This window comes from Balearica regulorum, chromosome 3 (assembly GCF_011004875.1).
Source record: "Balearica regulorum gibbericeps isolate bBalReg1 chromosome 3, bBalReg1.pri, whole genome shotgun sequence".
Taxonomy (NCBI): Eukaryota; Metazoa; Chordata; class Aves; order Gruiformes; family Gruidae; genus Balearica; species Balearica regulorum.
In genome coordinates, this window is record NC_046186.1 from 103,918,386 (window position 1) to 103,935,972 (window position 17,587).

The 17,587-nt window shown below is 37.1% G+C and overlaps 1 protein-coding gene across 1 annotated transcript in view; it reads right to left on the bottom strand.

The window, feature by feature from the left end:
* Positions 1-7,204: 7,204 nt before the first annotated feature.
* The window catches only part of GPATCH2 (G-patch domain containing 2), a 119,288-nt gene continuing 108,905 nt past the window's right edge, over positions 7,205-17,587 (bottom strand). The window contains exon 10 of the mRNA XM_075749281.1: positions 7,205-7,497. Within this exon, the coding sequence (XP_075605396.1) occupies positions 7,328-7,497 (170 nt within the window). The 3' untranslated portion in view covers positions 7,205-7,327. The remainder of the gene's footprint in view (positions 7,498-17,587) is intronic.

Consider the following 17,587-nt stretch of genomic DNA (forward strand, 5'->3'; position numbering starts at 1 on the left):
CAATGAGTATAAAGGCAGCCAGGCAATTGTGTTACTCATTATTTACATCACATTAAGAAACCTCTTAAAATTATTATTGGTTTACTCTCAAATTATCTTATTTCAGTAATAAGGCATACCATGGCATATAAAAAAGAAATCTGTAACAGATTATCAAAGTGTTCTCTCAGATAGTGGAACTACTTGAGTTTAATCCAAAGTAACACACTGAGTATCGCTGGTATTCACGTTCAAGGAATTTTTACATCTTGTATTAGCTATACTTACGTATGTATAGTTTATGTTGTAGATCATATCTATTGCTACCAGAAGTAACAGCCAGCATTACTTATACTGAGTTTGGCATTTAGAAAATTTTATCTAAGTACTCCACTTTCTTCACAAATGGCAGAACATCTAGATGTTTGAGGTAACCTGGAACACTTTGAAAAAAATAAGGCAACACACGTGCAATTCAAACTTAAATCTTAAGCCTTGAAACCAAAGGTACAGAATTTAAATTCTGCATACTTGGAAATGCAACCAGAAAAATTCTTGTGCCCTCCACCATAATATTCTGTGAGAAAACAGCCAAGTTTGTGCAAGAGAGAAACCAATGGGAGTATGGTGAACGGCAGTGAGGGTCTTCAAGGAAATCAAGGATCTAAATGCAGAAACATTTTATGGGAGGAAACACCAAAACCCATTAGTCCCGATTCTTCAAAGAATCTCCTTACACCACTTAAAACTACCTTATAGGAGAGTATGTTGAAACCATGTTACAGGCGATTTCCAAGGAAGTTAAATGAAAAAAAAAACAAAACCAAAACCCCACAACAAAAATCACAGTTCATTAAAGCAGAAAACAAAACTCATGGAAATGGACAAGCAGGGAGCAATCTAAGGTCCAGCACCATCAGGAAGAGATGCTTTGAGAAGAAGATGGAAGAAGTTTGAGAGTGGACAACTGTAGAACATAAGCTGACTTACTGAAAAAGTCTGAAGGATTCAAAGTGGTAGATGCATGAGAAGTTTAACTTACCTTAGGTACTAAAACTGCAAGCATCCTTCATAGGTGGGTCCAAAACGTTGAGTCTGTTTTGCCAAACTCTTTGACTCAGTATCTTGTGGCACTGAGTTTCCTGTTTCATGTGTTTCTAAATCACTCATTATAATGGTTTAAAAGAAAATTAAAATCACTTATTTCTTGTTGTTCTTGTCTGGCATAATAGGAGAAAATATTTACTTGGGAGATTTACATTTTCCTTCAGTGTAATACTTCTGATGCTTGTTTTCCCTTGCTCATCTGCCCCCAAATTTAAGAGCGATTTCAGTTTTCTCATTGTATCATAGCCTCAGAAATGATTTTGATCCTTTCTGCTATCTGCAATTTTTACTTTTCCACTATATCTTTTTTGAATGGAAAACATTTTATATCTATTTCTTCCCCTTTTTCTTGTTACTTTGCTGCAATGAAAGACTACACGACACATACAGAATCAACCACCCAGTTAACCAGGATTGACTGCCCGATGGTGTCCGCTGTGGCCCGGACCACCTGGCGTGAGTGGTTCATTGTGTGTTATTTCCAGCCGTGCAAAACTGAGAGACTCCAGCTTGGAAGGGCACCCTGACTCCCCGCACGGCTGGGATGTACCGTGTTCGGTACCGGAAGGACAGACGGACCGACGTGAACCACGAGCCAACCTGTACGTCACAGCAGCCCAACAGGTGCTCTAAAGAAACTCGGTGCTGAAGACGGGCCGACACGATCCTGCGAAGGGGCAGCTGACTCCAGGGATCTGCGGGAACTCTGATGCCATGGAAAATTTAGGACCCGTATCTTTTACGGGGATGGAAGTTCAGGCCCCAATCTGCAAACACTTGCATGAGTGCTTATTTTTAGAACTCTGTAGTACTTCACATCTTGAAGTCAATGGAGATATTTATACGCAGAAAGCAGTACACATCTGCCAGTATCCATCAGCTTGGGGCCACGGGAAAAAAGAGGGACCAACACAACAGCCTGCCCAGGCTAAAGGAATTTCAAGTTTTCAGTGTCAAAATCTCTTAAAACAACTGATGAAGGCAACAGTAGGCCATTCAGAAAAATGGCCTAGGGAGGCACTGAAAAATGACTTCACTAGACTAGTAGAAATGATAGAAAATCATGGCATCGCTTCGCACATACGTGAGATTACTCTTTAAGAGAGAAAACATTGGGTATAATCACTTAAAACCTATATAGGGTTACAGTTTTTCAGAAAAATGGACAAATATTAAGGATGAAAGACAACACTAAGGACAAGGCACAATTAAACTGAACATATCTATGGTCAAATATTCTGAAAGGTAATATCATTTTAATAAGCTTGCACATTTAATCAGTGTAAATATATTACAATAAAACATACATTCCTCAGAGAATAATGACTTACATTCATAGTCTCAGAAGTCAGACTCCCCAGTACTTAAATTCATCATAGCAATGGTATAAGCAGTCAGGCCAAAATCGTAACTTTCTATAGATGGAATACCTCGTATTAATTCAAACCACTTTTCATAGTTGTTAAGAACCACAGTTCTCATAGATGCAGGAGATCAAGTTTACAGAATCTCAGTGATTTTCAGTCTTTTACTTAAAGATTGAATATCCAAATACAAGCACTTTACCATCACAGTCGAAATACCTCCATTATCTGTTTTGTTGTAGGATAGGAGAATCACAGGAAGCCCAAACATTTGCACTAGAGTTACTTAGGACCAGTCAGTCATGAAACTTTTGTACAGTTTTCCACAATAACTGAAAGCACACTTCCATTGAAAAGTTTGTTGACAGTTTAAGCTCTCTTATAGCTTAGTAGACAGTAGATACAGCTTCTATCAATCTATACTGGTAATTTTTTATTTTTTTTCAGCAAAAACCCTCACTTGAGACAAACACAACATCCATGCTGAAACTGCTGTACCTCCTTCAAGACTTTTTCAGCTATAGAGAGGTCATTAAAAAAAAAATTAAAAAAAATTCCCAATCTTAAATACTGTCCCTGTAAAAGGGCCCCACTCGATAACAATAAAACCTTTTCCGGGCAGAATTCAAAGCAAAAACATGTAACAACCTTTAAAAATGCCATTTTCTCTTTAAACATTTTACATTGGCTTTACAGCTGGACTACAGGCCAATAAAGAAATAATTCTGACTGTGTTTTTTGAGACTGAACACACACACTGCCCTTAGGTGTGGGACTCCTTTTGTGGGTAATTCGGTGATGGAATTACTGCGTGCTAACTATGCCAACTGCTCCTGAAAACTCTGCTGGGGATGAAAGTCTAATTAAAGTCTCTTGACTTTAGAGTAAGAGGGAAGGGATCCCCATTTCTGGTACACCTTTACTGAAACTGCCCTGGGAGCGTGGCGAGAGGGAAGGTAAAACAAAGGTTGTGCGAGTTCTCCTTGGAGGAGAAGTTTTGGGGAACTGTTTGAAGAGAAAGCACAAAGTCCTGTCACAGTTATCAAAATATACACATACTTAGAGAGTGAAGAGAACTTGTTTTTAAATGTCTTAGAAGAATATGATAACGAAAGTACTGCAAACATCTTAAGGCATTTCCTGATGTAGTATAATAGCTTTAGCATAATATGCATCTGTTTGCTACAAGATATTAGCAACCTTAATTATATTTTCAGAAACAGCAGGTTTTTGTACTCACCTGTGCAAAACCAACACTACTGAAAAGGGCAGTGTAAAGAAAAGAACATACAGAACTCATGAAGAACAGTCTATTTATTTTATTTCATCTTGCATTTGTGCTGTTAAAGCAAAGCATTCTATACATATTATTTAGCTATTTACTGCCATTCTACACCCATTATTGACCTAATTGCAAAGAGACAAATGCAGGGACAAACTTGTTAAAATAAGCATATTGATAAGGCTTCTCTGACTTCGACAAATATTTATTTAAAAATAAGATACTGCTCATGGGTTTCTTTTATTAACAGTTAATGGCTCAATTCACAGAAACTTTGAGACACCATGGAACATGTAGCAAAATGCAATGCTGATCATACGCAATTGTCTCTTCTCTCCACTGAACATTCTGCATAAGCAGAATATTATGGTAACAGCTGAGCTACCGATTAATCAAACACCTAAATGGAAAGAATCTGGTGAGTGATGGATGGTAACCTTTAGATACAAGATGATTCCATACTTATTTGCGTAGGCAAAAAAATCTTCAGTGTCACAGCCAGTAGGAATTATCGTCTCAAAATACTTGTATGTGTATTTTAAAATAATGTGAGCCAGCTTTATAGCAGGTATCATAGTATGACTGCAAGTAAGGTATGGGAAAAACTTGAAGAAAAAAATAAATAAATCCAAGTACTCTGACTTGTTTCAAAGCCGACTAACATTGCAATGATTTAAAAAAAAAAGTACAATGTATTTTTGTTTTGTTTCTAAACAATACTTTTAGCTGTGCAAAATCACACTCCTGGAATATCTTTAAAACCACTCCTGTGAAATGTGGAAAAACAGAAGTGAAGTGACAGTGTGAATCAGAATGGGAATTTTACTGCAACATAAAAATATCTCAAAACACTACATTAAAATATTTAATAAATCACTTTGTTCTACAGCTTCTAACAGAAACAGTTGACTGTCAGCTGTGGCATCTATGAGAATACCTGCTGAAAAACAGGCAAGGTGTATCTATCTCCATATTAAAATCAATTTGACTAGTCTGAATATCTAATAGCTTCTCACTAACAGATTGACTTAAAACAAAAACTGGTAAGATTTCCAATCAGACTAAATAGTTCTACCATTACGGTAGTACACTAGGTTGGCTGCTTCACTGTATCTGGATGAATGGGTGAATAAAGAGCTGAATGGGCTAAAGAGGTTTTCTCTCAACATGTGTCCATTATTTCCCTCTTATCTTTTTAAAAGAGGAAACATTTTCAAGTGCTTTTGGAGCTGCAGACTGATTTCTTGAGGAACTACTGCTACAGAAATACTTCAAACAAGTGTTATATGTGCCATACTTAAGAGTCTCCAGACCGCGATACGCAGGTGTTGTAACCAAAGCACAACAATGGAATTTTAACAGAGAATGAACATTCCTTTACAGTTTTGCAAACAGAGCTAGAACAACCAGAATTTAAAGATTTACTTTCACAATTCACAGGTTGAAAATTATTTTAAGGAATGTTTGATTGTGTACAATACAAAGAGGTCTTCAGAATTCACTCGCTGTCAGTAGCACATCGCATTGAAAGAACAGGAGCATGCCACAAATTCATTATTTAAATAACACTTATCCAAGTGGGCACCTCTGCTAGCTGCAGAATTCCAGGCTCTCAGCCCTTTGCAGTTACGTGGCCCTGAAATTCTTTGGATATGGAATGCATTTAATTCAGTTTAGTTGTGCAAGAGATATTTGAAGCGGCGAAATCACATTATGCTATGCCCCAAAACCTTCCAATAAAAAGTACATGTGTTGATTATAAATCCCAAGTCTGTTTAAAATTTCTTCATTAAAAAAAGCAAACCCACACAATTATATTAAGTATTTAAACAGGAATAAATACTTCTCCTGAAACTCAGAGAACATGTGCATTCAGCTATCATTAAAAACAATATCAGGTACTAACCTTTTACTCTGCACTATGTGTATGGTGAAACAATATTCCCAAACCAACAGTACTCACAGTGGAAAGCAAGAACATTTCTTTTAAGCAAATTCAATGCTATAATGCTGCTGCTACTTCTTTTCCTAGTATTGTTTTTCTGGAAAAATGGGTGAAGTTGAGAGAAATAGAAAAGTAATAAAACACTTCTTAAAATTCATCACTATATTCACAGTCACATGAAGGAAGCTGCGCTCTTTTTATTCTAAGGAATACTTTGCAAGCATCTGGAAGTAAGCATTTTTGTCTGCAGTTTGGGAGCAAAGGAAGGGAGAGATCCTCCTCTTGAAGAAAAAAAGACTGGAGAATCAAATCCCATTCCCTGTGCAGTCAGGGTAAACATTGCCAGTACTGGGGGGGGGGGGGGGGGGGGGGGGGGCAGGCAGGATTTTCTCCTTAGTCCCTCTGAACAACAGTTTCCTTCAGCCCTATCATTTAATTTTGAAGTGGAATTTGTTTTATACTGCAGACCAATAAGTACCCTAGGAGCTTGATTGGTTGGTGCTTAATGAAATTGCTTCTGCTGACATTAGATACATTAGGATACTGATTAAAACACTTAATGATCCCTCTTGATTTTAAATTGCTAGCTTAGATTTGCGAGATGCCATCAAAGTATCTTCTTCCTTCCTTTCCTCCACCCTAATCCTGCTTCTCCTTGCCCTTTTTCTGTTCATGATCCTTAAAGGTTGTGGCTCATTGGCACCAGCATGATCAAAACCCAAACGATAACACGATGTTGAACACTGCATTGTTTAAAATATGCCAAACCCCAGAATATAAACACTGAAAGACAGTTGTCTTTAAAATACAATTTCCTGGTTCAAAGCTCAAACTATTCTTAAATGTGGAAACACTGAGGATTATTAAAACCAAGGGAAATCCAAAGTCGGAATAAACTTTAAATTTTTAAAATATTTGCTGAAAAAAGATAATCCTGTAAATGTAAAACAAGTATAAAAGCTTTACTTTTGAGCTTCAACGTGGAAGACAGTGACACGTTGCCAGATAATGGTGTTGGAATGGCATTCCTATGACAACAAAGCCATTTTTCATGCTCTTATACAAAATTGCATGCCGTATCACCTTCCAGTAGGAAATGTGTATATCTTATGGGCAAAATGACAGCTTGTCCTCAAATATTGTTAAACACTAGAAATACCAGGTTTGGAAACTTTGCCTGAAAAGGGGGAAAACATAATGGCTGTACAAAGTTCCACTTTCCTCGACAAATCTTATCAAGGCTCTCGACAAGAAATTATACTTACCAAAAAAAATTTGCTTATTATATACTAAAACCTGCTGTGTCAGAAGCTTTTATGAAAAAAAAAAAGTGAATATACTGAATTTTATGCTTAATACAAACTTTAAGACCACAGAAAATAAAAAAGTAGAAGTTTTTGTACATTTTAGCACCATTAAAGTTAGCCTCGAATGCCGGTTCTGTCACTGTGGCTGTACCTTGCAGCTGGTGTAGCTAATGTGAAGCACACTGACTTCAGTGATCTTTGAGAGAATAACAACTGGATTTGCCGATCACAACAAGTAATGTAAGTTTGCCTTTTTTTTTTTTTCCTTTTCTTTTTTCTTTTTTTTTTCTTTTTAAATTAATTTTGAGCTTTATTTTTCTCAGGCAGCCAGAGTGCATTTCTGTCAGCTAAATCCAAGTCCGAGTCCTTTTGGTCTCTGGATGGCTCGTATGGGCTCTGCCATCCCTTTGCCGTCTGGTCCAAGGCCTGTGCCAGGGGTCCAGCCCATACTCTGAAGCATTCTGTTTCCAATGTTGTTTTCTGGGATTGGTTGAGTGTTTTCACCTACAAACCCTGAGATTAAAGAAACACACAGCATTAATCAGCACTGCCTGCCATGTGGAGAAGAGCAGGATAATCTCCCTTAAAGCTTTAAACCTTCTTATTCTCCTAATTCATCTAATAGGTTGCTAGAACAGGCTGTCTGTGCACATGTTGACCTCCTGACTGCATATCATTCTAAATAATACAGTCTTACACTTTGCTTTATTTTTAATGTTTTTCAAGACTCGCTCAGTTTTTAAGTATGACAAATATTGTCATAGATCTTTCATATTCCAATACAGTGGATTTTACATCAGTCTCAAAGAACATGCATCACCTGCACAAGTCTACCAATACATGGGCAAGATTACCCGAATTTCTCGTCCTATACAGTTACTAAGCCGAGGCACATCATACTATCAAGACCATCTTTCTGTTCTTAGCAATATTTATCAATGCTCAAGATCTCTTTCAACAAAACACAGCAAATCATTTCTGATTAAACAATTACAGCTGCTCCAGAAACAGTACAGACAAGTGGTCTACTATTCCAAAATTCAGCTCAATCTTTACTCAGTTTCTCTTTTTACTGAACGTTGTAAGAAAGATTTGATACATCCGAGTTTACTTTTGGTATTTTCAATGCCGCTAAGTGTTGTTTACACTTTTTCTCTCCATACCATCAAGATCTCGAGAAAACCTGCACACACACTGCAGAAAAGATTGTCAGGATTGCAAGTGTTAATGTAACAAATTAGTTTTTTAATAATAGATTCTTCCCCCCCCCCCCCCCCCAACGCATCATTAAAAAAAAGTGAATGTCAAGTAACAAAGCTGGCTTTTTCGCTCATCGACCAAACTCCTTAAGCTAAAGTTTGGAGATGATGCATGGATAAACCTTCCCATAGATAACTATCTTGCATGAGGGATACAAATGATATTTATTTCAAGAATCTGCAGTAAAACTTACCAAGTTACTTCTGAAAAGCCTCATTTAACACACACACACAAAGCAAAGCCCCTCAGTGGAAACCGCATACACAGGCGAAAGTTCAAAATGAGAGGTGCACATTAAAAACCTCGTGATGGTTTTGATGATGAATTTACAGTACTCCAGCATTATCCACTATAGATCTGTTCATATTCAGTAAAACTGACTACATAAAAGGTAGAGAGCTTCCTTAGTATCTCAGTTCCTGAGTCAAAGAAAAAGGGAAACGCATTGAGGGAAGGCATCCTTTAATACTGGTTTGAAGCTATGCTTAATGCTAGGCTTAAAATAAAGGCTTTTAAGTCAGCAGCCTCCGGTCCCCAAGAGAGTTCCTCTTGAACTGACCAGCACAAAATTCAATGTCCAAGACGTCCTTTCTTTTCAGACCCCCACAGGCAGAGGCAATTTTCATACAGACGAGTCCCCGACACTGCCTGGCATACACAACACAGGCTTTGCAACCTTCTTAGTTATACTTTCTAACTCGAAAAAAGGGAAAGAAAAAAGGCTACTGTTCAACAAAAGTTCCAGTAAATCTCGCAGGTAAAATCATGGAAGTGTGTTTTGGTCCGCTTTTCACAACAAGCGATGGTAAGAAACAGAGCGTTGGAACAATTAAGGGGGGAATTTAAAAGGGAAGAAAGATGCAACAGGTCCACCAAGCAGGAAAGAGGGAGGGTAAGGGTACAGGCATCGAAGGACTGGAAACGTTAAACCATTCATAACGCTGCTTGGGCAAAAGACAGCAATGCTGCTGGAATGGTATGCAAGGCGCAGCCTGGGACAACATAAACAGCTCGTTTGTTAGTCTGCTTGGGGGAAAACCCCACAGACCTCTTCCTGTAACCGACGTACCTTTCTGTATCAATTTCAATGCTCAAGACAGCCAGAGCAACCTCACAAAAAAGATATATGAAAGAACAATCTGTACCCTGTTGGGTCACTGAATAAACTGATGTTTCTATTTTTAATATTTTTTTGAAATAGCTCAATGTTTTTTGTTTTTCTTACTGATAGGCTAATTAGAATACTTTTTGCTTTTAAAGACATATAAGTACTTCTAGAACATAAACTATAACTGTTTTTCTCTCCACTGTACATACTTTTATCTCCTTTTAGAAGACTGAAACCTCCCCAAAGAGTTCTGTTTTAATCTTATACGTCACCACACACACACACACAAAAAAAAAAAAAAAAAAAAAAAAAAGAGAGCTGAAATCACCACAACCTTACCTTCACAACCCGCTTTTGGGCAAACAGCATACACTGTCCAAAGGATAATATGTTTGGAAGCTTTGTATTGCAGCAAGAATAAGGAAAAACCAAAGCCCACCCCACTTGTCTATATTACTAATTGACTAATTACTCCTTCTTACAAACAAGGTGAATATGGACAGCTTTTACTTTAACTGTGAACAATATTTAATATATGCAGACCATTCTTTTGCAGTATAGTCACTTTTTATATAAATATTATACATATCTGTCTTTAATATACCTGCAATTTTCACCCATCATTTGAAAAATTTATGTGCAACACAACATATTTTTCTCAAGTTGGAAGAATATGGATAGTAGTGTTGCCCTCTTCCTCCATTCCACGACCAATCAGCGATCGAAAAAAATAAAATTTGCACTGCTGATTGACTGCATGACAGCAGAGAGCTCTTAAAAGTCATGCTACACTGTGCGCTATTCCCCTGACCCCCATTCCTGCGCTTTGGGCTTTTATTTTCTAATTAAAAGCAGTAATTGTCCTTGCAATATTCATCTTCAAGTTCAGTTTTTAATTCATGCCTATGGCACTTCTTGGACTAGCCAGTAGGGCTTGTTCGAGAGAACGGTCCAAGCACATTGGCCTTGAAAACGGCCGTGCCACCTCTGGGACACGTGTTCAGTCTCAACCCACCCAGGAGCAAGAACAAAATCAACCCATTGTGCCGTCCCACAAAAAATAACTATGCAAAATCAGATTAAGGGAAAAAAAAAAAAAGCTGGGATACATTTTTCTAAGTTTATTGCTGCGTGAGGCTTTGTGTGGTTCCAGGAGTTACGGGGAAGTCTCTGTACAAGTAATTTGTAGGAGTTTCCTGTGCAGAGCCTTTTCTTTCTACAGACTGAAAAGGTTTTCAGCAACGGTGACAACTTGGCTCCTGATCTACCAGATGAGTAGTCTGCGTGCAGAAGTGGCTGCCATTACGCAAGTGAGGAGCAAACGCTAAGGAACAGAAACTTACTTGAAAAGACAGCACTGTAAAATACCCTCACTTATGTTCCTTCTCTTTGCAATATTGCCAACAGAACAAAAAAAGGCCAGTCCTCAGATCTTTGTGTATATGAATAGAGACACGTCAAGGTCTACACGCATTATGCATATGACCTTACATACATGGTATGTGGAACCTATGAGTAGAAAGAGGCAAAACTGGGAAGGGGAAAACAAAAAACTCATCACATTTGTTTAATTTTGGTATGATATTTATGATGGCATTAAAGGCAGGTTTCAATGAAAAATAAAGGTATGCAATTTTTTCTTAACAGCTGTTGGGACAGGTATATCCTGGTTAAACAGTACACTAGCATTCAGTGCCATACCCTTGATTTTACAATGATTGCCATGAATTAATTTAATTCCATCTGTAAGCTAAAATCAGATCAGAGGTCTAATGCTGCTGCAGGCTCCACATCTGTTTAATCATTTTTGGATACAACAGCTTGCAAAAGTTCAGGTTTTAAATTCGCTTCATATTTAAGAAACAATGTTACACCAGTGTACATCATCTTCAGCAGGAAACAAATGAGCCTATGCACAGTTTTGATCCAACAGATCCATTTTATTTGCAAAATGCTTCTAAAAAATTAAAAGATCACCAATTAAGTTATCATTTATTACAGACTAATAAAGGAACTGTGACCCCATAAACCATTATTGTAACAACATTTATTTGTATGGTCCAACTGCTGGATAATACTAACATCAAGCATGTTTGGTTTATATTGGGGCGAATAAAATCAGAATATAGCTAGGTTCAATCTCTTAAATAAGAGATATTTATTTAAGATTTTTTTTTTTCTTTTCCTGCCCCCTGAGTTGTAAGCAACAAATGAAGGCATATTGAAGTAATTTCATCTCTGGCCACAGGACTATTTTTGATGTTAAGAAAATGGGTTTTTAAACAGTTCTGAGAAAACGACACTGTACATAAATACAGTCTTGGCCTTTCATCTTTCTTTTATATGATTAAGACTTGTGAGCAGAACAGCAATGCCTTTGCAGAGCATACCACAACTATTATTTCCTCTTCTATCGCTCCCCGCAGCCTTAAATCCTTTAAATCCTTTCCTAGAAGGATCTCTTTTTGCTTGGGTAATTTTTGCAATACATGGCCTGCTAACCCTTACCCCCTACCCAGGATCTCACTTATGTCTATCACAGCAGAGTCAGTCTTTCTACCTCAAATCTTCCAAGGAGCATTGTGGATGGTAATTCACTTGCGTAATTGGCTCAAGAGATGAAAATCTTGTATCTGCCTCTCTTAGCCACTAATCTATCCAGCTGACTGCAAGCCTAATTGGCAGCTTGTTTAGTAATTTGGCTCCTAAAGTGTTGTATTGATGTTGGATAAACAGCCAATGGAAGGAGAAACGATACATGCTGCTTCACTTTCAAAGCTAGTGCACTTTCCCCCTCATTTTCTGAAAGCATTTAATATTCCATCTATTCTTTTTCTTTTCTGATTCTTCACTAGACAGATGAGCTCAGAACAGTAGGGACTGATCCCACCTGATACACAAGACACTTTTACAAGGAAGGTAATCAAAATAATACATCGCTGCAGTGCATCTTATGTCAGCTCTCTCTAACTAACAAAATGGGAATCAGACTGCCTAGATGTTTATATTCTTAAAACTGTTTTGGATAATTGTGCAGTCAACATCATGAGCACAGCTGACAGCCATACTGTGATTTTTAAAATCAGTACCTACAGTGGTTTTCACAATTCAGTATACTATGGCTGTATAGCTTAAAAAAAAAAAAAGCAGTTATGAAAATGCATTATTATTTAGCTAAATATTTGAGATCGCATTTTTAGAGCAGACTTTTATGTATCCCTCACACTGAGCTCTCTAAGACAGTGTCTGAAGAATAACCTTAGCATGATTATAGATCAGCTAAGTCTGCTTGCATTGTATTTTATTCCAGCTAGCAGAAAGATAAAAATAGCAGAGGACAGAGACATAACTTCACTCAGTGTTGGAAACCTCCATTATTTACCCGGCATCCACAGCAGACTCCTGTTAATGCCCACACTGTCCTGGTTGCACTCCTGCTGCCCCATTGCAGGGGGTATTCAAGGAGCTGTTGCATAGCTGCAACATGGGTAGATGGGCTCTTTCTTGCAGTAGAGACTCTAAATTTAAATCAATTGAAATGGATCGAAATGGAAATATATAAACAGAAATCCACACGCTGATGAAAATTCAGACAGTGAACTGTGGGTTTAACTAGTCATCTGCTATCACAGATCGCTTGGAACTGGATTTGTAGGTGCTCTTCCCCTTCCATGCTCTGTCAGACTACACTGTGGGTGAAGCATATCCTCTCGCCCATCCAGTCTTTACTACTACTAAAATTTGTTGGAAAGAGATGGAATTTTTAGATTCCTATTTATCCTGTTTTAGATTCCCCTATTTATTCCTAAGGGAATCGTATACCCAAAATTGTCTTTTTTAACTTGGGTCCAAAGTGGGTCAAGCCTATACTGACAGAAAGACTGTCATCACTGGATGGCATTTCAGAAGCAGCATTCTCACTGAAGACCATTCCAAAATTCTGCTCGAACCCCCCAAAAATTGGCAAAATTGCTCCCTTCTGATAAGCATTCCCTGACTTTTACAAAAAGACTTGTAACCTTATACTACACCCGCAGGGAAGGGTTTTAAATCACGGTAATACTCTCAAAATGGACAGCTCAGTTATTGTTATTTCAGCAGAAAGATTGAGGATTAAATGGATATTAGGCGTACACACATTACAGTAGATTTAACTAACCCTAACCCAAGTGGGGATGGATTGCCAGGATACTGGAGGTGAAGTTCCACTTCTAGTGCCTGTTCTGTGCCTATGTGGTTGGATTCTCTTCTGTCAGATTATCTTAACTTTAAGATGAAGATTAATTCATTAATTCATTAAAACTACGCAAATACATCTGCATTTTTTTTACTACAGGCTTAATAACCATTTGCCTATTTATTTGCGCAAACAATGCTACTGTGATCTATCAGTAATGAAGACATCAGAACATAAATCTCAGTTATTACTTTAGCATTGGCAGTGTCAAGATATAGGTTGAAAGGTAAACCTCTCTAACAGCCAAAAAAAAAAATCAAGTTCTCCTCTCATCATATTTGAAATCAAAAGAAAAAAATTTGTTTATGAAATCCAGAGTATTACAGGTATCTACGACAGCTTTTATCAGAAACTTTTCTACCAATCGCAAAACTTAGAAATCCAAATTTGCCTGCACTGGAATTTTATATTCTTACATTATGAAAATATTTTCTCATATCTTAAACAGTTATTATATTCCCTTGAAGTGGAAAAAAACCTTCTGCATAAAGCTATCAGGTTTATGCATAGGCTTCTTTCCTTATTCAAAAAGTAAATTACTTGCTAACAAACCTTTAAGAAGAGTGACTTGAATGCTTTCCACAATCAGAAAGAGCCAGCTACCTTAGGAAAGGCTCCCAGAGCAATTTGGGGAATTATTTTTGAAACTTCCACATTTCAGAAGATGACAGCATTTAGAAAAGACAGGTACAGTCATCTTCTGTCAACCTGAAGGTTTCTTCTTGACTTTATATTGGCTGTATGTACAGCCTGAAGAATACTGTCTTCTCTCTAGATCACGAGAAATCTATCAGCAAATTCCCAGTTTAAGGCTGGTTCTTGTTGCACCATGGATCTTTCCTAAAGTTTGCTACTGAAGTCTCCTCACCACTCTGGTGTTTATATTTAAGGGGCCCCGCCTAAACCAAAGACCTCAGCAGAACGTGAAAAGTCTTTTGCTCCGCAGGGACAGCAGCTTCCAATACTGAATGGTGCTCTGCGATCTTTTAATTTTAAAACTGATTTAGTGAGACAGTATGGTAGGGGGGAAAAAAAAAACCAACCCCAAACAAAACAAATCAGAAAGAAAGCCCTAAAATTTAATCTGCTGCAGAAACCAACCAAACAAGAAAGAGTATCTAAAGGCTGGACAATCAAGCAGATATGCTGCGTACCCCAGGAAGGACTTTGGTAGACTAAGGATAAGAAATGGCGCAACGCAATGAGGGAAAGCGTTACAACACATGCCGGTGTTGTATTGCCCCGTGAAAAGGGATTTCTGTCTATGAGTTGTATATTTAGTACGTGGAAAAGCAGTGAATCAAGGTAAAAAGAAAGTAGGCATATAGCAGTCTGTCTAGAGTTTTGGAAATTTACTGCCAGTTCATCCAAGTACACAAAAGCCTACCCCTTCTCTGCAACTAAGTTGACCTTCACCACAAACTTAGCTTTAGCCACCTCGGATATCACAGTGTAATCACAATCTTTTCAAATCATCATTTTGGGACTGCAGATATTCAGGTCTGATTTTTAATCACTGACATATTAAGCATCAGCAAAATAGTTTGCTTAGCTGTTCTGTTGGCAATTTTTAAAAAGGAATGAAAACATGTACCCTTTTGATTACCTTGTTAAAGTGAGTCATGACGGCATTATAGCAGTGCTCAGTATTTCTGCTGTAATTAAGAATCTGTCATATTTTTCATTAAAACACATTCTTTAAAATGAGACTTTTAACTTGGTCATTTCAATCAGTACCAGCCTGAAGTGTAGCGTACACCATGCCAACTAGATAAAGAAAATGACATCTGAAAGTTGCTTTTGCAAAATCTGAGTATTAAACTGCCCAAAACATGCACAATAATTTATATATTTTATATGCCCATTCTCTGTATTTTAAGCACAAAATAGCCTTCTCTTTTTAAAATTAGGTTTTGCAGGTTTTCAACATTGCTCCAAATTGTAAACCTTGCTATGTAAACATCAGAGCAAAAAGACTGTTTCCAAATAGAAATAAATGGCTGTTTACAAGGCACCCGAGTAAAACTTGTTTGTTCTGAATCAAACTTCCTACATTCTGTAAACTAAGTTATTAACATCCCACATGTGTGAAGCCAAATTTGATGATTTTTTTCATCATTTAAGATTTAGAGGTTTCTTATTAAAAAAAAAATAATCTAAAAGGTCTTGGGGATTTAACAGGAGTCGACTGAGGAAAAAAGCTTGTACACAAGATGACAGAGTGTCAACAAGAAAAGAACTGGGGTAAACGCATACTCAGTGTATGAACACGGCATCTGAAATTCTGTAGCGTCTACTGGTTGGATAGGAGACAAACTAGGTAATCTAAGACTGAAGTTACCGTAAACATTCCCAATGCATGCGTTTCAACTAGTAACAATACTTGGCAGAGAATGTCCTTTTCTCTTGCACACAAATTCTTTTCTTGTTTTTGTTTTCCTACTTTTTTTCATTAATACTAGACCCAGTTTTGGTAGGGCTATTTCCATGATAATGTATTAGTTTGTCTAAGAAGTTTTTATACAAACTCGCAGGCACTTTATTGCTGCAATGAAATATGTCAGAGCGTCACACGAACTAGCTCTACCACTCAGGTAGTTAGAGAGGACATAAAGTCATTGAGAATGACCTGGTCCCAAATCTGACTAGAATCACTGAAATAATATTGGTTTCATGAAATAAGCCGTGCAAAAATTAGATGTTTATAATGTACAACACCTAATTCTTAAAAGAAATCATAGGAAGTAAACAATTTACTAGTATCTTTTTTTAGCTGATAAACTAATTAACTGTTCAGTATCACACAGATGGGGCTGTATCAAGCATCCGCAAAACAGAAAATTTATCTTATTAAAAAAGGGAGAATAGGACGCTCCTGTCCTAACAATCCATACCTATATATTATCTCCCATTTTCTTCACTGCTTTTCAATGCAGCTTTTCTTCACCTTTACAAATGACATTTTTGAAACTATAAAATGCTGCGTGCTGCTCAAACTTTCTTGCTTCAATAGTTTCTCATTGCTGTACAAGTAAATCTACATCCTTTGTTACTAATATACACAAACCTATTGGTATGTGACTTTGACTCCAAGCTCAGAACAGGCTATAAATTTAGAAATCAATATCTAACTCTATCAATATTCATTTTACTTTTTCAATACAAAATACAAAGGTGAAAGAGCAGTAAATAAGCTGGAGTACTGAAATAAATTGGGTGTTCTTGTCACAATTAATAAATGTTTAGCCAATAACACTGCTTGCTACAGAAGTCTGTGGCTTTGTAAGGTGTCTGAAAGTAGCAGGCACTACCCTTGTGAGACTCAAAAGCACAGAACATATTTCGATACTTTATTAGGATCACCGGTCATTCTCTTCAATACTACTGTAACTAAACATATAAATGACCATTTTCAACACTGCACAGTGATACAAGAATTAATTTACTGATATCATTTATTCAAAAAATGCAGACAAGAATTTTGAAAATACGTTATTCAATGTATTGGCTCTTATTAGGTAAAACTTTGCTAATTTGCAGCACATATAGCTCAAGAAAATGTTTTCAGTTAATGACTCATTTACAGACAGCCTTTCAGGTTTTACTGTGATGTCGAATATAGACAATTACTAGGAGACCGCTTCCTTTAATTTCCAACTTTCGCTCATGTAAATAAACAACTTCTGTCCTTTCTTTCTTTCAAGCAAAAAGTTCACAAATTCTTCTACATAGTATCTAGTCCTTCTGCTCCTGTATCTTAGCTAACTAAAACTACTGAAGGAAGTATAATCAAATAGTAATCTTTCATTTTAATCCATATTTCCAAATGTATTTCCATTCTAAAAGGTATGAAGTGGTAATTCACAAAATGGTATGAAATACTGACAAACAAACAAGGCCTGTGATGGATAAACCATAATTTAGCTGTAGGAAGGTTAACCTTTGAGAAAACTGTATTAATTTATAAAGTGTTATAATTACCTACACACATGTAAAAA